Raw genomic sequence first — 23,693 nt, 5'->3', positions numbered from 1 at the left:
CATTTTTAACCATCAAAACCAGTGTCATCACACATCACATATGGCAACTTTCCACCATGTCACAAACATCCAAAGAGATGACAGCCAAGTATACTTCTTTTCAGCTGGAAACAGACTCTCCAGTGTCAACAAGTGCAATAGAATTGGCTAGAAAAACACACCTGTGGTAACCACAAAGTTCATTTGGCATCTGGTTTCATACGGAGATAGATCTATTTAAGTCTGACTTAGAGATGGAATGGGTTGATCAGTGAAACAAAAGACTATGTATGTAACTGGCCACATAGAATAAAAACGGAATTTGTGCTACTAGGAGTGTATTTTATGGAAAATAGGGCCACATGGAGTACAGGGGCAGAGACCTTCAATGAGCTAAACTTCCTTTGTAAAAGTACATTGTTTAAAGCATGCAGGACAGAAAACTGGAATAACTGAAGTTTTAAAATTTACATAAATAAAGAAATAAGAAATAACAAAAATGCACGACTCTCAGTCTTCCAGAGCTTCACACATAGTTGGGGCTCAAATTAAATGGTTTTAAGCTTCTCTGTGACATTTGAGTCAAGAATGAAAACAAGGCCAGTGTCCCGGTCAGATGGAGTAACACCTTGAGCAGGTCATTCATGTCCTTAGGCCGCAACTCCCATCTGTAACCTGAGTCTCCCCCACCATGCCACCACCGGGGCTCCACGCACCCCAGTGCTCGGGGACAACCACAGCGCCCCAGTCCTGCACAGGACAGGAAACGGGCCTTTAACAGCCTTCAGAAGGGTGGAAAAGGGGATCCTCAGTGCAGCACAATCCCCTGAGCCAGTAACACTGTAACTATGGCTCTCATTCCACTCTCCTCACCATTCTCTTAATATTACTTTCTCAACAAGTAGAAAAATAAGCTATAAGTAGGCTGAAGTGGCAATAAAAATACTCAAAGCAAACACTCAAAACATGATGCCTCTGAATAAAGCAAATCTACCTCCACACACTTATTCGTAATTGTTTTGCCTTGTTCAAGTTTTAAATGATAAAGTCCGAAAACACTGAGACTCAAGTCTACTCTTAATTTGGGATGTTTTCCAAGGATCACTACCAAAAACAAACTAGTAAAAATAAAATGAAAAGCATCATTTTAAAGCGGGGGATCTGCCACCCTGCCCATCATCCTAAGCAGTCGGCTTTGCTAGAAGCCTACAGAGCCCCAGAGGCTGTGGTGATATCACACCGCTGATTCAGGAAGGTTCCAGCCTACAACTCCTGAAGTAACGTGCAGCCAGGTCTGGTCTGAGGTTTCAAAGTCTGGCATTAAACCAAAACAGCTGCAGTTCTTCTTGCCACAATCACTCACCACTCATACATCACGACGTTACTAGCGTAACACTAAAATAACTATCCCTTAAGCAGTAAGGCCTAACTCTAAAAGGAAAATGCCCTTTCCAAACAGGTGTGTTCAAATAAGGTATTCTGAGAGTTCCATAAAAAAACTCCTAGAATGAGCCAGTGCCCCCAACTAGTCCACGTTTTAGCTAAACAGCAGTCCAAAGCCTTCTCCGTGGTACTTATATGGATTAGTTATAAGTATGATGTCACTACTTTCAAAAGAACTACTAAAACTATTATTAAAAACATTTATAACAAACAGAAATGCCCTGCAAATTATATTATTGCACACAGGGTATCAGAAGCTATGCACATCCAGGTTCCAAGGACTCTAGAAGACCCAGAACAGAGACCCTAAGGCCATGCCTGTGGCTGCTCCAGCCAGCATGCCCAGCGCCAGGTCACTGTCACTGTCTCGATACCGCTCACGAATGATGACTTGGTTGGCAGGCTGCTGTCCATAAAGTCCTAGAAAAGAAGGAAAAAACAGGAGCAGTTTGTGAGGTCCAACATTCACTCAAAAAGATGGCTCCCTTGACTGGGACCCTTCCTGAGGTTTCTCCATGCACTGCACCCCCCGCTCGGGGCGCTGGTGGGGTGACTGCAGTGAGTGCTCCCCAGCTCTCCTCCACCACAAGCGAAGGTGACTGGACTTGGCCACGTGAGGAGGACACCTCCATTTCTAAGACGGCACTAAGAGGAAATCAAGATGCTCAGCTTCCCAAGGTCCACAGTCCCAGACACTGCAGAGAGCAGAATCCTAATGAAGCTGCAAATGCCAGCCTCCTATGCCCACTTCAGCCCCGCACATCCTGCTCATCAGGATGGCAGGCAGACGAGGAGTGTGGGGGACACACGGAGCCTAGAGACAATGGGAGAGTCAAGAATCCCCACTGAAAGCTAAGAAGAAACACCCACCTAGAAGTTAATTAGCTTCTCAGTATTCATGCAAACCGTTTTTAAATTAAACCTTTAATCTGCTAACCTAACCTGCTCTTCATTTTTAACCTTATGCCTTTATGGGGAAAAATATTTATGTTAGAGGGAAAACTTCTAAAAAGCAAACTTTAAACAAATTTAAAATTTATTTGCACAATTAAAGTTTACAACTGGAAATGTATTGCTTGTTCTCTTCTATGCTTCACAATATATTGTCCAATAGCTAATTAGCTTTAAAATTGCTCACATATAGTGTTAACTTTCCTCCTTGACCCACTATTCCCTTAGCAGTTCAACCCTAGGAAATAGAGAGATTAATCCAATAGTGATATGTCCATGTAGATGAAGAATGGAAGTGAAACCAACAGTGACACTAAAGGCTAACATCTACAAGGGCTTACTAGTCTACGCACTTATAGTATTACAAGCATTTACATTCATTGACTCACTTAATCCTCACAACAGCCCTATGAGTTGAGCTTCCTGTTATCCCTATTTTACAGACAGGCAAAAGTGAGGCACACGGGGGTTGAGGGCAGCATGTTTCAACTACAAAACTGGTGAACTGTAGCATTCACTATCACAGCCTTGAAATTTAAAAAAATTTCAATTAGGCAACTCCAAGTAGTGAAATGCCATACAGTAGGAACCTGCAAGCTGACCTAATTAAAAGATCCCCTGAAGAATCTAAACCTGCATTCCCTCTGTTAGCCCCCCAGAGGGATCTCCTCACTGCATGACCAGGAGCCAACTTCTGCTGCAGCTCCTGCTCACCTCTGTTCCTACCAGGGAGCTAAGTCTTTTTTTTTTCTTTTTTTAATGTATTTATTTATTTATTTATTTTTGGCTGCATTGGGTCTTCGTTGCTGCACATGGGCTTTCTCTAGTTGCGGCGAGCGGGGGCTCCTCTTTGTTGTGGTGCACAGGCTTCTCACTGCGCTGGCTTCTCTTACTGTGGAACACAGGCTCTAGGCGCACAGGCTGCAGTAGTTGTGACGCACAGGCTTAGTTGCTCTGCGGCACATGGGATCTTCCCAGACCAGGGATCAAACCCGTGGCCCCTGCATTGGCAGGCAGATTCTTAACCACTGCGCCACCAGGGAAATCCCAGGAGCTAAGTCTTTACCAAAGTCAACTAGGGACATTTCCAAGTTGTACTTATTTTAATTATCTAATTTAACTAAACTTTACATGAATGATCAAAACACGAATGTAGAAAAGGCAGATACTATTTCTATGACAATTAAGTTAGATACTTTAGGAAAGGCTAAATAAACGCAAGTAACTTTTACAAATTACCATCAAACCAACGAATTGAGTAAATGATAAAAGATGGGGGAGGAGACACCAAGAATCACAAAATCTAGAGGTCTGCTCTCAGACTTGGCCCTGGAAACTGTAGTGCAATCATGTGTCACATGAGTACCATCTCTGTAAGACGGAAACAGAGGACTCCAACCAAAGGAGCCAACTCAAACCAAAGACCTCAAGCCCACAACAAGAGACAGCTGAACAAATGTCCACTAACGTGGGAAAATCAAAACAGAATACTTATAGTGTGCACACAGCACTCTGTGCACTTCTAAACTGGTTGCCCGGCCACCCATCCTCAATCATATTAAAGAGAAGGCCTTTAACCTTCTCTGCACGACCAGGGCCTCTACGGACACTGCAAGGCAGTGTGTCATGAAGCTGGCAAAGCACCGGAGTACCTTAGAGAGGCTGACTGAAGAGCTCCTGCCTGGTTACCAGCACGATGCTGCAGCGGGACGACCAGTACTGAGCAGCCCTTCCACAGCAAGCACACTGCTAGCTGGTCACAGTGCAAATGCCGAAAGCCCATGGACTGCACTCAGCCCTGAGCAGCAAGTGTTCTGAGGTGGCCCCGAGCGGGCTGTCTCTTTTTTCATCATGAAAGTCAAAGGCAAGGATGGAATCCTATGTACAGAAATTCCCTTCACAAGCACAAGCACAGAACTTCTGCTTTTCTGCAGAATTAGAAACAGCTGGGATTATCCCAGTCTGTGGCCTAGGGGCTGAATAAAAGGCTGGTTCTCATCAGACGATTAGGCTAGGGCTTAAAAACCGACCACCAACCCCAAAATAAATGGGGGAAAAAAAATAATTCATACAAGGGAAAATCTAATTTGTAAACAACTGTACAATGTTTCTCTTTGCCAGTCATCATAGAAATGTAAACTAAAGCAACCTGACTCCATGTTAAGACCTTATCAAAACTTTCAGAGCACAACAACAGGCAATCTTTATGGGACTACAGAGAAACCAGTACATCATTAACTCCTAGTGGCATTATAAACTGGTAAACTATTCTGGAAATTAACTTGGTAAATGGTATCAAGACTTACTGTAATACTGTCAGATGAAATGATATAAAGTCTGAATTTCCCTCAAAACAATCCAGAGGTGAGGAGAGAAGGTACAGGTGAAACAAGATGTGGTAACTGTTGAAGCTGGTAACAGGCAAATTTGACAGTTCATTTACTGTCCCTACTTTCGTATGTTTGAAAACTTTTATAATTTTTTAATGGTATCAAAAGAAACAGAAATGTTTATGCCCTTTGACATATTAATTTAATATAGAGAAATCAGAAATGTATTCTAAGACATATTTAACAGGAATGGAAAAGAAAATGATTAGAAATATTCAAAGCAATATCTACGACAGTAAAAATGAAAAGAAAAAAGTAAAGACAACTAATAATACATCACCCCACATGACAGTATGCAACCATTAAAAATACTTAAGAAGATTATGTAGCACTCTGGACAAAATACATAAAATTTTACTGATAAAATGAGAATAGAATGCAAAAAGTAATGTAAGATAACAAAGATGAAACAATTATTTTACATGAGGAAAAAAATTCAAACAAAAATAGTTGTGCTAGGATTTAGAGGATAGACAAATAGTTCATTTTTCAGCATCATTATTTTATCAGTTTTCAACTTGACATGAAAAAAAAAAAAATCAAGCAAGGCAGAATCCTTCAGTCTATGCTAGTTGAGTGCACTGCATCAGATTCCAGAAACCAATAACAGGAGAAACTCTCTTGTATTAGGTGCTAATGCATAAAAAACCAAAGTAACCACCACTAACCAAAAGGACACTTTGAGTCTGGGGCTGGCCAAACCCAGAGACCCTGTGGCAGCCCCCTTGGCTTCTCTGCGGCATTAATATCAGTGACCACTCACCCTCCTGGTAACACACTCTCCTTCTACTGCTTCTGCGTTAAGGCACTGTGCTAGGTTTGCTCACAGCCACTTAGAGCTCTGATCTCTTGGCAAGCTCTGGGCTCCCATTCCAGTCTATTCACCAACTCACTCTCCTGTGTGTCGTTCTGACATGCCATACCCACTGTGACCTGCCCCTGCCTGAGTTCACCTGCTCATTGGGGTCTGGGTGTGGCCTCACTCTTCAGGCCATCAGGCACGTAGCTCTGGTCCCCCTTGCCCTGGTTGTAGGCACCAGCATATTCCTCCACCTCCACCCCATAGACTTCCCCTGCCCATGCTGCACCTAGGACTTGATGCCTCCTACACAGGCCAGTCATTTACACCTAACAACTTGTTTCGGGTGAGGTGAAAATGAAAGGAACCCATTAAAAGCCCAGAATAAACATAAGCCCTCCCAGGCCTCTACTTCACCTGCAAAATGGAACATCACACCTAAGTAGTGATAATTTTTGAAGGATACTACCAGAAGGAAAAAAAAGAGAAAGATTGCCTTTTATCCCTTAAAATGGGCCTCTTAGTTTGGTTGCTTCTTAATGTAAGTGAATTTCAGGAAGTACAAATTCTCTTCTTGGGGATGAATCTGGATACAATAGTGAAGTTTTAAAAATCAAGCCCACTCTAACTTTTGTAAAGCAGTGTGAAGATATATAATGCTTTTTTTTTTTAAAGTAGCAGAGTGATTTCTAGTCTAACCAGAAGAAACATAGCTCACTTTAAATTGAGAAATAAAAATTCTTCAGGCTTTATTGATCGACTCACTAAATGAAGAGAAACAAGGAATGAAAGGCTGGCATAAGTTACCTGCATATGGGTACTGGTAGGGTACAGCATAAGCCTGCCCATTGGCAGCATAGACAACTTGAGTTCCTGGCGGGTATGCACCACTGTATGGACCATAGCCGTATGCCTGCTGAAAAGATACAGGCCCATTAGAAATACCATTTTCAAATTTCAACATCCATTTATAATAAAAACTCTCAACAAAGTGGGTATAAAGAGAACATACCTCAATATAATAAAAGCTATATATGACAAGCCCATAGCTAGCATCATACTCAATGGTGAAAAACTGAAAGCATTTCCTCTAAGATCAGGAACAAGACAAGGATGTCCACTCTCACCACTTTTATTCAACATGCTATTGGAAGGCCTAGGCAGAGCAATTAGACTAGGAAATAAAAGGCATCCAAACTGGAAAGGAAAAAGTAAAACTGTCACGACTTGCAGATGACAGAATATTATATATAGAAAACCCTAAAGACTCTACCAAAAAAATGTAAGAATAAATGAATTCAGTAAAGTTGCAGGATACGAAATCAATATACAGAAATCTGTTGCGTTTCTATATGCTAATAACAAACGTTCAGAAAGGGAAATTAAGAAAACGATCCCATTTACAATTCATCAAAAACAATAAATTATTAACATATACACACTACTATATATAAAATAGATAATCAACAAGGACCTACTGTATAGCACAGGGAACTCTACTCAATACTCTGTGATAACCTATATGGGAAAAGAATCTGAAAAACAATAGATATATGTGTATGTGTAACTGAATCACTTTGCTGTACACCTGAAACTAACACAACATTGTAAATCAACTGTACCCCAATATAAAATAAAAATTAAAAAGCAAAACAAAAACAAACAAAAAAACAATAAAATACCTAGGAATAAATTTAACCAAGGAGGTGAAAGGCCTGTACACTGAAAACTATAAGGCACTGATGAAAGAAATTGAAAATACAAATAAATGGAAAGATATTCCAAGCTAACGGATTGGAAGAATAGTTAAAATGTCCATACTATCCAAAGTAATCTACAGATTCAATGCAATTCCTAACAAATTTCCAACGGCATTTTTTGCAGAAATAGAACAATCCTAAAATTTGTATGGAACTACAAAAGACCCAAAATAGCCAAAGAAAGAAGAATAAAGCTGGAGGCATCATGATCCCAGATTTCAAACTATACTACAAAGTAATCACAACAGTATGGTATTGGCATAAAAACAGACACACAGATCAATGGAAAAGAAGAGAGTGCCCAGAAGTAAACCCACGCGTATATAGTCAATTAACTTACAACAAAGGAGCCAAGAATATACAATGGGGAAAGGACAGTCTCTTCGATAAATGGTGCTGGGAAAACTAGACAGCCACATGCAAAAGAATGAAACTAGACCACTATCTTATACCATACACAAAAATTAACTCAAAATGGATGAAAGATGTAAGACCTGAAACCATAAAACTCCTAGAAAAAAACATAGGTGATAAGCTCCTTGACATTGGTCATGGTGATGATTTTTTGGATCTGACTCCAAAGGCAAAGGCAATAAAAGCAGAAATAAATGTGGGACTACATCAACTAAAAAGCTTCTGTACAGCAAAGGAAACCACCAACAAAATGAGAAGGCAACCTACTGAATGGGAGAAAATATTTGCGAGTCACATATCTGATAAGAAGTTAATATCCAAAATATATAAGGAACTCATACAACTCAACAGCAAAAAAATAATCTGATTAAAAAACGGGCCGAAGAACTGAATAGACATCGTCCCAAAGAAGAAATACAGATGGCCAACAGGCACATGAAAAGATACTCAACATCACTAATCATCAGGGAAATGCAAATCAAAACCACAATGAGGTATCACCTCACACCTGTTAGAATGACTATTATTAAAAAGACAAGAAATAACAAGTGTTGGCAAGGATGCGGAGAAAAGAGAACCCTCATACACAGCTGATGGGAATATAAATTGGTGCCTCCACTATGATAAACAGTAATGGAAGGAAGTTCCTCAAAAAATTAAACGTAGAACTACCAGTTGATCCAGCAATTCCACTTCTGGATATTTATCCAAAGGAAACAAAAACACTAACTCAAAAAGATATCTGGGGCTTCCCTGGTGGCGCAGTGGTTGAGAGTCTGCCTGCCAAAGCAGGGGACGTGGGTTCAAGCCCTGCTCTGGGAAGATCCCACATGCTGCGGAGCAACTAGGCCCGTGAGCCACAATTACTGAGCCTGCGCGTCTGGAGCCTGTGCTCCGCAACAAGAGAGGCCGCAATAGTGAGAGGCCCATGCACCGCGATGAAGAGTGGTCCCCGCTTGCCGCAACTGGAGAAAGCCCTCGCACAGAAACGAAGACCCAACACAGCCATAAAAATAAATTTAAGAAATTAATTAATTAATTAATTTTAAAAAAAGAAGATATCTGTATCCCCATGTTCACTGCATCATTATTTACAATAGCTAAGATATGGAAACAACCTAAGTGTCCATCAGCAAATGGATAAAGAAAATGTGGTCCAAATATAAAATGGAATATTATTCTGCCATTAAAAAGGACAACTTGCCATTTTCGACAACATGGATGGACCTTGAGTTTTCGAAAGAAGTCAGACAGAGAAAGACAAATACCATATGATCTCATCTATATGTGGAATCTAATATTTTCTAAAAAACAAACAAAAAAGCAGGGCTTCCCTGGTGGCGCAGTGGTTGAGAATCTGCCTGCTAATGCAGGGGACGCGGGTTCGAGCCCTGGTCTGGGAAGATCCCACATGCCGCACAGCAGCTGGGCCCGTGAGCCACAATTACTGAGCCTGCGCGTCTGGAGCCTGTGCTCCGCAACAAGAGAGGCCGCGAGAGTGAGAGGCCCGCGCACCGTGATGAAGAGTGGCCCCCGCTCGCCGCAACTAGAGAAAGCCCTCGCACAGAAACAAAGACCCAACACAGCCAAAAATAAATAACTAAATAAATAAATAAATAAATTTAAAACAAAAAAAAAAAAAACAAAAAAGCAAGCTCACAGATACAGAGAACAGACTGGTGGTTGCCAGAGAGGAAGGGGGGCCTGTGGGGGGGGGGCAGGCGTGAACAAATTCGGTGAAGGAGTCAAAATGTACAAAGTTCCAGTCATAAAATAAATAGGGGGCTTCCCTGGTGGCACAGTGGGAAGAGACTCCGCCTGCCAATGCAGGGGACACGGGCTCGAGCCCTGGTCCAGGAAGATCCCACATGCCGCAGAGCAACTAAGCCCGTGAGCCACAACTACTGAACCCCATGCACCCAGAGCCCAAGCTCCACAAGAGAAGCCACCACAAAGAGAAGCCCGCACACCGCAACAAAGAGTAGCCCCCGCTCGCCACAACTAGAGAAAGCCCACGTGCAGCAACGAAGACCCAACGCAGCCAAAAATAAAATAAATTAAATAAATAAATAAATAAATAAATAAATCATGGGGATATAATATACAGCATGGTGACTATAGTTAATACTATATTGCATATTTGAAAGTTACAAAGAGGGTAGGTCTTAAAAGTTTTCAACACAAGAAAAAAAATCTTTATGTATGGTGACAGATTTTAACTAGACCTAGTGCAGTGATTATTTTGCAATATATACAAATACAGATCATTATGTTGTATACCTGAAACTAATATAATGTTGCATGTCAATTATACCTCAATTTTGAAAAATACAATTTTGAAACCACTGGAAATATACTAAAATTGGTTCTCCAAGTTGCAGTCAATAAAGTTTGACACTCTATTAAAAAAATAAAGAACATGATGGGACTTCCCTGGTGGTCCATTGGCTAAGACTCCACGCTCCCAATGAAGGGGGCCCAGGTTCAATCCCTGGTCAGGGAACTAGATCCCGTGCGCATGCCGCTACTAAGAGATCGTTCCCATGCCGCAACTAAAGATCCCACATGCTGCAAGTAAGACCTGGTGCTGCCCAATAAATAAATAAATATTTCTAAAATAATAATAATAAATAAAGAACATGAGACAGTGTGCTTATGCCCTTTGTTTTAAGATTCTAAAAAAACAAACCCACAACTGGAATCTACTTTCAGGCTGTAAAATAAAGTAGGTGGAAAACACAACAAAAAAGAGAACTGGACTTGCCAGAGATTCCAATTTCATTTCAGCTGTACCATTAACCTGACCTTCAGTAAGTCATCTAACTACTGTAGGCCTTGTTTTGTTCATCTCTAAAATGATCAGTTTGGACCAGGTGATAAACGAGATTCATCCAAAGCCAGTTTTCTCTTGGTGAAGCCAGCCTAGCAGCAAAACCCTCCCCAGCCCAATTTTGAGCAGTTCCTGGCAGGAGAATATAAAAGACTGAGGATACTGGGGGGGGGTCTGAGGTCTGAGGCCTGGGCAGGTAACTGGCAGTTTTCCAACAGGACATGCCTATGAAAGGGCATTGCCAGAAATGGGCAGTGGACTGCCTCCACTGACCAAGTAAAGGACTACTGTATACTGGGAAATACGGAGATGAAAGGCCTGGCCTTCTTTACGAGCTCACAGGTGGTGACAGGGCAGACATGTTTACAGACAATTACAATTATTGTCATTATGTGACAAAGGCTATGCACAGGGGAGAACAGGGAGCTGTGGCCTGGCAAATACGTATGTAGAACTAAACCTGTTATCTTACAAAAGCAGACAGAATTTATGCTTTTGTAAGACAGAATAGATGCAGACGTTGTTTTCCCTATTCTTCCTGCTAAGTACAACTGAAAACCCTGGACACTATACATACAACAAACACAATGAGACTCTGAAAGGTGGAGAGAAGGCGGTTGACTGTCTAGGAACCTCATGACCCTAAGAAGGACACACAGTGAGTTCCCTGGGTTTTCTTTTTGCCTCCTACATCCGACTGAATAATGTAGAAGCGGCAACCAAGAAATGCCAACATGTGCAGACCTTTTCTGGTCTGCCTCAAGGAAAGCCTGTTGTCTCTACCCAAAGAGCCTAAGAAGGAAAAGGCCAATCTGGCAAGAGAGACCATTTTCAGGCAGTAACTGCTCCACTCCAGCCAAACAACACAAAAAGAGCTGTGGCTATTACTCCCACCAGCAAAGTCAAGTATGGAGAAAGACGCTCTCCCACCCCCATCTCAAACAGTGCCAGAGAAGGCCAAGTGGGAAGCTGGGAATTTCATCCCTACCAGATGGAAACAGACCACCTCCAGTCCCATGCCACAGTGTCAGTGGAGACCATGCAAGGAGCCAGAACTCCCATCTCTTCCCAGCAGAAACAAGGTGCCCCTTCCTGTCCTGCTGGAGTAGGATCAACAGAGACCCAGTGGAGAGCAAGTACTTCCACAACCTCTTATCAGTAACCATAGTATCAGTGAAGGTTAATGGGGAGCAGCAGGGAAAGTCCCTCCAACTCCCAGGCAGGCTGGTGTCAGCAGAGACCTAGAGAAGGGCCTGAATTCCCAGCCCTCCCAGCAGTGACAATGAGCCAGTGTCAACTGGGACCCAGGGGACAACCTGGACTTCCACCATTACATGAAGGAACAAAGCAGACCCCCTCTTCACCCACCAGAGGAGCATTAGGAGGAAGTCTGCTAAAATGCAAGACTTAAGTAGATTCAGTCGTATAATATTTAAAATGTCCAGGTTTTGATAAAGAATAATTCATCATACTAAGAACCAGGAAGATCTCAAACTGGATGAGAAAAGACAACAAAAGAGACCAACACCAAAATGACAAAGATGTTGGAATTACCTAGGAAGGATTTTAAAGCAGCTATCATTAAAATATTTCAATAAGTAATTAAGAACATGTTTGAAATTCATAAAATAAACAGGAAGTCTCCACAAAACCAGAAAAATATCAGGAAAAACTATATAAAGATACATATCAAGAATAACCAATGAAAATTTTAGAAATATAAAAATAACTAATTATTCAATGAATGGACTCCACAACAAATAGAGATGACAAATAATCAATGAACATGAATATAAAGACTAGAAAGTACCTAATTAGAACAGAGAAAAAGCAGACTGAAGAAAAAAAATGAACAAAAACTCTGAGACATGTGGGACATCTAACATCCACGTCATCAGTTTCATTAGAGAAAGAGGGTGGGTCTAAAACAACATTCCAGAAATAATAGGTTAAAATTTCCCAAATTTAGCAAGAAACATAAACCTACGTATTCAAGAAACTGAATGAACACCAAAAAAGATAAATCCCCAAATATACACATCACAGTCAAACTTCGGAAAACTGAAGACAAGGAAAGTAGCCAGAAACAATGCACTATGTATACGGGGGAAAAAAATTCAAATGATAGCAGATTTCTAATCAGAAATCAGGATGGCCAAAGGAAATAGCACACATTTAACAAGTGCTGAAAGAAATGTCAACTCAGAATTCTATACTACTGAAAATATTCTTCAGAACAAAGATGAAACTGAGACATTCTCAGATGAAGGAAAACTGAGGATCTGTTGCCAGCAGATCTATCCTAAGAGAATGACAAAAGAAAGTTCACTAAACAGTAAATAATAAACGAAATCTTGAAACATCAGGAGGTAAAAATATATGGTCAGAGCAGAATACATGTAAATATAATCAAAATCACATCTTGATTTTTCTAATAAGTTTGACAGCTGTAGCAAAATCTATAACACCATCTAATATGGTTCTCAATACATGTAAAAGAAATACTTAAAACAATTATACCATAAAATGAGAGAGAAAAAAGGAATTTAGAGGTAATGGTTTGACACTTCACTGGACCTGGTAAAATGTGAACACCAAACTTTGAAAAATATGTGTATATGTATAATGTAATAACTAGAGCAACCATTAAAATAGCAATACAAAGAGATACTCAAAACATTACAGATACATCAAAATGTAATTCTAAAACATGTTCTACGGGAATTCCCTGGCAGTCCAGTGGTTAGGACTCTGCGCTCTCACCACCAAGGGCCTGGGTTAGCTCCCTGGTCGGGGAACTAAGGTCCCACAAGCCGCGCAGTGCAGCCAAAAAATAAATAAAAATAAAAATAAATAAATAATAAATAAGATAAAATAAAACATGTTCTAGTAACTCACAAAAAGCTTAAGTAAAAGAACATACAGAAATGAAAAACAGAACCAAAGGAAAACAAAAAATAAAATGGCATACTTAACGTATCAAAATTACATTATATGCAAATGGTCCGTGGGGAAGGATAAGAGTGATGGTGTTTAAGGGTACAAACTTGTAACAAGTATTAAATAAGCCTTGAGATTTAATCCATCATATAATGAATATAGACAATAATATCATACTGTAATTATGTAGTGTAATAAATATTGCCATATTTGCAATCATTTACAATATATAAAGGTATCAAAATAACATATAATACACCTTAAACTTACACAATTAAAAAAATGTAAATGGCCTAAATATACCAGTTACAAGATAGAGATTTGTCAGATGGGGGGATGAGGGGATGACCCAACTACCTGCTGTCTATAAGAAACTTCAAATGTAATATGTACGTTGAAAGAAAAAAGATGGGAAAAGAGATATCATTCAAACATTAATAAAAAGGAAGTAGAAGTGGCTATATTAATATCAGATAGAGTAGACAGAAGACTAAAGAAAATTATCAGAAACAGAGAAGGACATAACATAATGATAATAGGGTTAATCCACCAAGAAAATATAAGTGTGTATGGACCAAATGATAGAGCTGCACACATAAATTAGACAACTTATATAAATGAAAAGGACCAATTCCTCAAAAAGTATAAAATACCACAACCCATTCAATATAAAATAGAGAATGAATAGTCCTGTAACTAGTAAGAAAACAGAGGTTGTAATTTAAAATATCCCCAAAAAGAAATCTCCAGGCAGGCCCAGACAGTTTCATTGGAAATGTCTACCAAATGATTAAAGAAGAATTAACATCACTTCTACACAATATCTTCTAGAAAATACAAGAGCATGGAACAGTTCCTAAACTTCTATAAAGCCAGTATCACCTGATAACAAAATAAAACAGAGTACAAAAATAGAAAACTACAGACCAATATCCCTCATGAATACAGTTGCAAAACCTCCTAATAAATATTAGCAAACATAGAATTCAGCAATAAATAAAAAGAATTATACACCACAACCTAGTGAGATTTATTCCAGGGATGCAAAGCTGGTTCAGTATTCGAAAATCAATGTAACCCACCATATTAGTAAGGTTTAAAAAAAAAAAAAATCACATGACCAAATCAATTGATGCAGAAAAGGTATCTGACAAAATCCAACACCCACTCATGGTAAACACTCAGAAAACTAAAAAACAGAAGGACCTTCTTCAACTTGACAAAGAACATCTACAAAAAACATCACACTTAGTGTGGAAAAACTGAATGCATTCCCCGTAAAATCAGGAACAAGGCAAGAATGCCTGCTCTCACCATTGCTCTTCAATATAATATTGGAAGTTCTAACCAGGGCAATAAGGCAAGGCAAGGAAATAGAAGGTACACAGACTACAAAGGAAGAAATAACTCTATTTGTAGATGACATGACTGTCTATGTAGTATATTCCAAAGAATCTAAAATAAAATACTTGGACTTCCCTGGTGGTGCAGTGGTTAAGAATCCACCTGCCAATGCAGGGGACACGGGTTCGAGCCCTGGTCCGGGAAGATCCCACATGCCGCGGAGCAACTAAGCCCATGCGCCACAACTACTGAGCCTGCGCTCTAGAGCCCGCGAGCCATGACTCCTGAAGCCCGCACGCTTAGAGCCCATGCTTGGCAAGAAAGAGAAGCCACCACAATGAGAAGCCCGCGCACCACAAACGAAGAGTAGCCCCCGCTCACCGCAACTAGAGAAAGTCCGCGCACAGCAACGAAGACCCAACACAGCCAACAAATAAATAAATTTATAAAATAAAATACTTATAGAACTAATAAGTGAGTTTAGTAATAAGTTCACAGGCTACAAGATCAACATATAAAAATCAACTGTGAGGTAGGGGCAAGATGGCGGAAGAGTAAGACACGGAGATCACCTTCCTTCCCACAGATACAGTAGAAATACATCTACACGTGGAACTGCTCCTACAGAACACCCACTGAACGCTGGCAGAAGACGTCAGACCTCCCAAAAGGCAAGAGACTCCCCACGTACTTGGGTAGGGCAAAAGAAAAAAGAAATAACAGAGACAAAAGAATAGGGACGGGACCTGCACCAGTGGGAGGGAGCTGTGAAGGAGGAAAGGTGTCCACACACTGGGAGCCCCTTCGTGGGCAGAGACTGCGGGTGGCAGAGGGGGGAGCTTCGGAGCCACGGAAGAGAGCGCAGCCACAGGGGTGCGGAGGGCAAAGCAGAGAGATTCCCGCACGGTGGATCGGTGCCAAGTAGCACTCACCAGCCCAAGAGGCTTGTCTGCTCAGCCGCCAGGGCGGGCGGGGGCTGGGAGCTGAGGCTCAGGCTTCGGTGCTAGCCGGGAGGGAGTCCGGGAAAAAGTCTGCAGCTGCCGGAGAGGCAAGAGACTTTTTCTTGCCTCTTTGTTTCACGGCGCGCAAGGAGAGGGGATTCAGAGCGCCACCTAAACGAACTCCAGAGACGGGCGCAAGCCGCGGCTATCAGCGCGGATCCCACAGCAACAGGGGCGCAGAGGGAAAAACGGAGAGAATCCCGCACAGAGGCTCGGCGCCGAGCAGCACTCAGCAGCACGAGAGGCTTGTCTGCTCACCCGCCGGGGCAGGCGGGGGCTGGGAGCCGAGGCTCGGGCTTCGGTCAGATCGCAGGGAAAGGACTGGGGCTGGCGGCGTGAACACAGCCTCAAGCGCACCACAGCTAGCCGGGAGGGAGCCCGAGAAAAAGTCTGCAGCCGCCGAAGAGGCAAGAGACTTTTTCTTGCCTCTTTGTTTCGCGGCGCGCAAGGAGAGGGGATTCAGAGCGCCACCTAAACGAGCTCCAGAGACGGGCGCGAGCCGCGGCTATCAGCGCGGACCCCAGAGGCGGGCGCGAGCCGCGGCTAACAACGCGGACCCCAGAGACGGGCAGGAGACACTAAGGCTGCTGCTGCCGCCACCAAGAAGCCTGTGTGCGAGCACAGGTCACTCTCCACACTGCCCCTCCCAGGAGCCGGTGCAGCTCGCCACTGCCAGGCTCCCGTGATCCGGGGACAACTTCCCCGGGAGAACGCACGGCGCGCCTCACGCTGGTGCAACATCACGACGCCTCTGCCGCTGCAGGCTCGCCCCGCCTCCTCCGTACCCCTCCCTCCCCCCCACCTGAGTGAGCCAGAGCCCCCGAAGCAGCTGCTCCTTTAACCCCGTTCTGTCTGGGCGGGGGAACGGACGCCCTCAGGCGACCTACACGCAGAGGCGGGTCCAAATCCAAAGCTGAACCCTGGGAGCTGTACGAACAAAGAAGAGAAAGGGAAATCTCTCCCAGCAGCCTCAGAAGCAGCGGATTAAAGCTCCACAAACAACTTGATGTGCCTGCATCTGTTGAATACCTGAATAGACAACGAATCATCCCAAATTCAAGAGGTGGACTTTGGGAGCAGGATATATTAATTTTTCCCCTTTTCCTTTTTTTGTGAGTGTATATGTGTATTCTTCTGGGTGAGATTTTGTGTGTATAGCTTTGCTTTCACCATTAGTCCTAGGGTTAGGTCCATTCGTTTCTTTGTTTTTTTTTTTTAACTTAAAAAAATTTTGTTTTCCTAATATATGTTTTCTTAATAATTTTTTCCTTATTTTCTATTTTTAGAAATTAAAAAAATTTTTTAATACGTTTTTACATATTTTTTATTTTAAAAAATTAAAAACTTTTTTCTTAATAAATTTTTCTCTTAATAATTTTTTTCTTATTTTTTATTATAAAAAATTAATAAATCTATTTTTAAAAATTAAAAAAATTTTTTTCTGAATACATTTACTCTTAATAATTTTTTTCTTATTTTTTATTATAATAGCTTTATTTTATTTTATTTTATCCTCTTTCTTTCTTTCTTTCTATTTTTTTCTCCCTTATATTCTGAGCTGTGTGGATGAAAGGCTCTTGGTGCTCCAGCCAGGCATCAGGGCTGTGCCTCTGAGGTGGGAGAGCCAACTTCAGGACACTGCTCCACAAGAGACCTCCCAGCTCCACGTAATACAAAACGGCGAAAACCTCTCAGAGATCTCCATCTCAACATCAAGACCCAGCTTCACTCAACGACCAGCAAGCTACAGTGCTGGACACCCTATGCCAAACAACTAGCAAGACAGGAACAAAGCCCCATCCATTAGCAGAGAGGCTGCCTAAAATCATAATGAGGCCACAGACACCCCAAAACACACCACCAGACGTGGACGTGCCCACCAGAAAGACAAGATCCAGCCTCATCCACCAGAACACAGGCACTAGTCCCCTCCACCAGGAAGCCTACACAACCCACTGAACCAACCTTAGCCGCTGGGGACAGATACCAAAAACAACAGGAACTACGAACCTGCAGCCTGTGAAAAGGAGACCCCAAACACAGTAAGATAAGCAAAATGAGACGACAGAAAAACACATAGTAGATGAAGGAGCAGGGTCAAAACACAGCAGACCTAACAAATGAAGAGGAAATAGGCAGTCTACCTGAAAAAGAATTCAGAATAATGATAGTAAAGATGATCCAAAATCTTGGAAATAGAATAGACAAAATGCAAGAAACATTTAACAAGGACGTAGAAGAACTAAAGAGCAACCAAGCAACAATGAAAAACACAATAAATGAAATTAAAAATACTCTAGACGGGATCAATAGCAGAATAACTGAGGCAGAAGAACGGATAAGTGACCTGGAAGATAAAATAGTGGAAATAACTACTGCAGAGCAGAATAAAGAAAAAAGAATGAAAAGAACTGAGGACAGTCTCAGAGACCTCTGGGACAACATTAAACGCACCAACACTCGAATTATAGGGGTCCCAGAAGAAGAAGAGAAAAAGAAAGGGACTGAGAAAATATTTGAAGAGATTATAGTTGAAAACTTCCCTAATATGGGAAAGGAAATAGTTAATCAAGTCCTGGAAACACAGAGAGTCCCATACAGGATAAATCCAAGGAGAAACACGCCAAGACACATATTAATCAAACTATCAAAAATTAAATATAAAGAAAATATATTAAAAGCAGCAAGGGAAAAACAACAAATAACACACAAGGGAATCCCCATAAGGTTAACAGCTGATCTTTCAGCAGAAACTCTGCAAGCCAGAAGGGAGTGGCAGGATATACTTAAAGTCATGAAGGAGAAAAACCTACAACCAACGTTACTCTACCCAGCAAGGATCTCATTCAGATTTGATGGAGAAATTAAAACCTTTACAGACAAGCAAAGGCTGAGAGAGTTCAGCACCACCAAACCAGCTTTACAACAAATGCTAACGGAACTTCTCTAGGCAAGAAACACAAGAGAAGGAAAACACTTACAATAACAAACCCAAAACATTTAAGAAAATGGGAATAGGAACATACATATCAATAATTACCTTAAATGTAAATGGATTAAATGCTCCCACCAAAAGACACAGACTGGCTGAATGGATACAAAAACAAGACCCATATATATGCTGTCTACAAGAGACCCACTTCAGACCTAGAGACACATACAGACTGAAAGTGAGGGGATAGAAAAAGATATTCCATGCAAATGGAAATCAAAAGAAAGCTGGAGTAGCAATTCTCATATCAGACAAAATAGACTTTAAAATAAAGACTATTACAAGAGACAAAAAAGGACACTATATAATGATCAAGGGATCGATCCAAGAGGAAGGTATAACAATTGTAAATATTTATGCACCCAACATAGGAGCACCTCAATACATAAGGCAAATACTAACAGCCATAAAAGGGGAAATCAACAGTAACACAATCATAGTAGGGGACTTTAACACCCCACTTTCACCAATGGACAGATCATCCAAAATGAAAATAAATAAGGAAACACAAGCTTTAAATGATACATTAAACAAGATGGACTTAATTGATATTTATAGGACATTCCACCCAAAAACAACAGAATACACATTTTTCTCAAGTGCTCATGGAACATTCTTCAGGATAGATCATATCTTGGGTCACATTCAAGCCTTGGTAAATTTAAGAAAATTGAAATCGTATCAAGTATCTTTTCTGACCACAACGCTATGAGACTAGATATCAATTACAGGAAAAGATCTGTAAAAAATACAAACACATGGAGGCTACACAATACACTACTTAATAACGAAGTGATCACTGAAGAAATCAAAGGGGAAATCAAAAAATACCTAGAAACAAATGACAATAGAGACATGACGACCCAAAACCTATGGGATGCAGCAAAAGCAGTTCTAAGAGGGAAGTTTATAGCAATACAAGCCTACATCAAGAAACAGGAAACATCTCGAATAAACAACCTAACCTTGCACCTAAAGCAATTAGAGGAAGAAGAGCAAAAGAACCCCAAAGCTAGCAGAAGGAAAGAAATCATAAAGATCAGATCAGAAATAAATGAAAAAGAAATGAAGGAAACAATAGCAAAAATCAATGAAACTAAAAGCTGGTTCTTTGAGAAGATAAACAAAATTGATAAACCATTAGCCAGACTCATCAAGAGAAAAAGGGAGAAGACTCAGATCAACAGAATTAGAAATGAAAAAGGAGAAGTAACCACTGACACTGCAGAAATACAAACGATCATGAGAGATTACTACAAGCAACTCTATGCCAATAAAATGGACAACCTGGAAGAAATGGACAGATTCTTAGAAATGGACAACCTACCGAAACTGAACCAGGAAGAAATAGAAAATATGAACAGACCAATCACAAGCACTGAAATTGAAACTGTGATTAAAAATCTTCCAACAAACAAAAGCCCAGGACCAGATGGCTTCACTGGCGAATTCTATCAAACATTTAGAGAAGAGCTAACACCTATCCTTCTCAAACTCTTCCAAAATATTGCAGAGGGAGGAACACTCCCCAACTCATTCTACGAGGCCACCATCACCCTGATACCAAAACCAGACAAAGATGTCACAAAGAAAGAAAACTACAGGCCAATATCACTGATGAACATAGATGCAAAAATCCTCAACAAAATACTAGCAAAAAGAATCCAACAGCACATTAAAAGGATCATACACCATGATCAAGTGGGGTTTATTCCAGGAATGCAAGGATTCTTCAATATACGCAAATCAATCAACGTGATACATCATATTAACAAATTGAAGGAGAAAAACCATATGATCATCTCAATAGATGCAGAGAAAGCTTTCGACAAAATTCAACACCCATTTATGATAAAAGCCCTGCAGAAAGTAGGCATAGAGGGAACTTTCCTCAACATAATAAAGGTCATATATGACAAACCCACAGCCAACATTGTCCTTAATGGTGAAAACTGAAACCATTTCCACTAAGATCAGGAAGAAGACAAGGTTGCCCACTCTCACCACTATTATTCAACATAGTTTTGGAAGTGTTAGCTACAGCAATCAGAGAAGAAAAAGAAATAAAAGGAATCCAAATTGGAAAGAAGAAGTAAAGCTGTCACTGTTTGCAGATGACATGATACTATACATAGAGAATCCTAAAACTGCCACCAGAAAACTACTAGAGGTAATCAATGAATTTGGTAAAGTAGCAGGATACAAATTTAATGCACAGAAATCTCTTGCATTCCTATATACTAATGATGAAAAATCTGAAAGTGAAATTAAGAAATCACTCCCGTTTACCATTGCAACAAAAAGAATAAAATATCTAGGAATAAACCTACCTAAGGAGACAAAAGACCTGTATGCAGAAAATTATAGGACACTGATGAAAGAAATTAAAGATGATACAAATAGATGGAGAGATATACCATGTTCTTGGATTGGAAGAATCAACATTGTGCAAATGACTCTACTACCCAAAGCAATCTACAGATTCAATGCAATCCCTATCAAACTACCACTGGCATTTTTCACAGAACTAGAACAAAAAATTTCACAATTTGTATGGAGACACAAAAGACCCCGAATAGCCAAAGCAATCTTGAGAAGGAAAAATGGAGCTGGGGGAATCAGGCTCCCTGACTTCAGACTATATTACAAAGCTACAGTAATCAAGACAGTTTGGTACTGGCACAAAAACAGAAATATAGATCAATGGAACAGGATAGAAAGCTCAGAGATAAACCCACGCACATATGGTCACCTTATCTTTGATAAAGGAGGCAAGCATATACAGTGGAGAAAAGACAGCCTCTTCAATAAGTGGTGCTGGGAAAATTGGACAGGTACATGTAAAAGTATGAAATTAGAACACTCCCTGACACCATACACAAAAATAAACTCAAAATGGATTAAAGACCTAAGTGTAAAGCCAGACACTATCAAACTCTTAGAGGAAAACATAGGCAGAACACTCTATGACATAAATCGCAGCAAGATCCTTTTTGACCCAGCTCCTAGAGAAATGGAAATAAAAACACAAATAAACAAATGGGACCTAATGAAACTTAAAAGCTTTTGCACAGCAAAGGAAACCATAAACAAGACGAAAAGACAACCCTCAGAATGGGAGAAAATATTTGCAAATGAAGCAACTGACAAAGGATTAATCTCCAAGATTTACAAGCAGCTCATGCAGCTCAATAACAAAAAAACAAACAACCCAATCCAAAAATGGGCAGAAGACCTAAATAGACATTTCTCCAAAGAAGATATACAGATTGCCAACAGACACATGAAAGAATGCTCAACATCATTAATCATTAGAGAAATGCAAATCAAAACAACAATGAGGTATCATCTCACACCGGTCAGAATGGCCATCATCAAAAAATCTAGAAACAATAAATGCTGGAGAGGGTGGGGAGAAAAGGGAACCCTCTTGCACTGTTGGTGGGAATGTAGATTGATACAGCCACTATGGAGAACAGTATGGAGGTTCCTTATAAAACTACAAATAGAACTACCATACGACCCAGCAATCCCACTACTGGGCATATACCCTGAGAAAACCATAGGTCAAAAAGAGTCATGTACCAAAATGTTCATTGCAGCTCTATTTACAATAGCCAGGACATGGAAGCAACCAAAGTGTCCATCATCGGATGAATAGATAAAGAAGATGTGGCACATATATACAATGGAATATTACTCAGCCATAAAAAGAAATGAAATGGAGGTATTTGTAATGAGGTGGATGGAGTTAGAGTCTGTCATACAGAGTGAAGTAAGTCAGAAAGAGAAAAACAAATACAGTATGCTAACACATATATATGGAATCTAAGGAAAAAAAAAAAAAGGTCATGAAGAACCTAGTGGCAAGATGGGAATAAAGACACAGACCTACTAAAGAATGGACTTGAGGATATGGGGAGGGGGAGGGGTGAGATGTGACAGGGTGACAGAGTGTCATGGACATATATACACTACCAAATGTAAAATAGATAATGGGAAGCAGCCGCATAGCACAGGGAGATCAGCTCGGTGCTTTGTGACCACCTAGAGGGGTGGGATAGGGATGGTGGGAGGGAGGGAGATGCAAGAGGGAAGAGATATGGGAACATATGTATATGTATAACTGATTCACTTTGTTTTAAAGCAGAAACTAACACACCATTGTAAAGCAATTATACTTCAATAAAGATGTTTAAAAAAAAAATCAACTGTGTTTCTATATAATAGCAATAAACATGGAGAAAATGAAATTTGAAATACCATACACAAAAATTCAAAAAAAAAAGAAATATTTAAGTATAAATCTAACAAAACACATACAGGATTTATATATTGAAAGCTACAAAATGCTAGTGAAAAAAAATCAAACAGGATCTAAACAGACAGTCCATTTTCCTGGATTGGAAGCTCAACGTAATAGATGTCAATTCTCCCCCCAAAAACCTGATTTCTATCAAAATCCCAGAAAGATTTTGTTGTACATTTAGACAAATTTACATGGAAAGGAAGTGGAATCAGAATAGCTAAAAGAATTCTGAAAAGGAAGAATGAAGTGGGGGGAATCAGCCTACCCAATCTCAAGACTTGTTATTGATATATAGCTACAGTAATCAAGTCTGTGTGGTATCAGAGGATGGAACAGACAGAGCACCCAGAAACAGACACACATAAATACAGCCAACTGATTTTTTACAGAGATGCAAAACCAATTCCAGAAAGGATTAACAGTCTTTTCAACAAATAGTGATGGGACAATTGGACACCCATATGCAAAAAAAAAAAAAGAACCTCAACATAATCCTCACACCTTATTAAAAATGAACTGACAACAGAAAAGACTCGTGTAT

The 23,693-nt window shown here is 40.5% G+C and overlaps 1 protein-coding gene across 4 annotated transcripts in view; it reads right to left on the bottom strand.

Moving 5' to 3' along the window:
- Positions 1-231: 231 nt before the first annotated feature.
- Positions 232-23,693, bottom strand: part of PLEKHB2 (pleckstrin homology domain containing B2) — a 50,150-nt gene continuing 26,688 nt past the window's right edge. For 2 of the 4 annotated variants that reach the window (XM_036857559.1, XM_036857562.1), the window contains 2 exons: positions 6,370-6,478; positions 232-1,842 (listed from right to left, as the gene is read on the bottom strand). In XM_036857559.1, the coding sequence (XP_036713454.1) occupies positions 1,706-1,842; positions 6,370-6,478 (246 nt within the window). In that variant the 3' untranslated portion in view covers positions 232-1,705. The remainder of the gene's footprint in view (positions 1,843-6,369; positions 6,479-23,693) is intronic. The other 2 variants (XM_036857560.1, XM_036857561.1) reach the window with 2 other exon arrangements.

This window comes from Balaenoptera musculus, chromosome 7 (genome assembly GCF_009873245.2).
Source record: "Balaenoptera musculus isolate JJ_BM4_2016_0621 chromosome 7, mBalMus1.pri.v3, whole genome shotgun sequence".
Lineage (NCBI taxonomy): Eukaryota > Metazoa > Chordata > Mammalia > Artiodactyla > Balaenopteridae > Balaenoptera > Balaenoptera musculus.
This window is presented reverse-complemented; position numbering and strand designations above follow the sequence as displayed.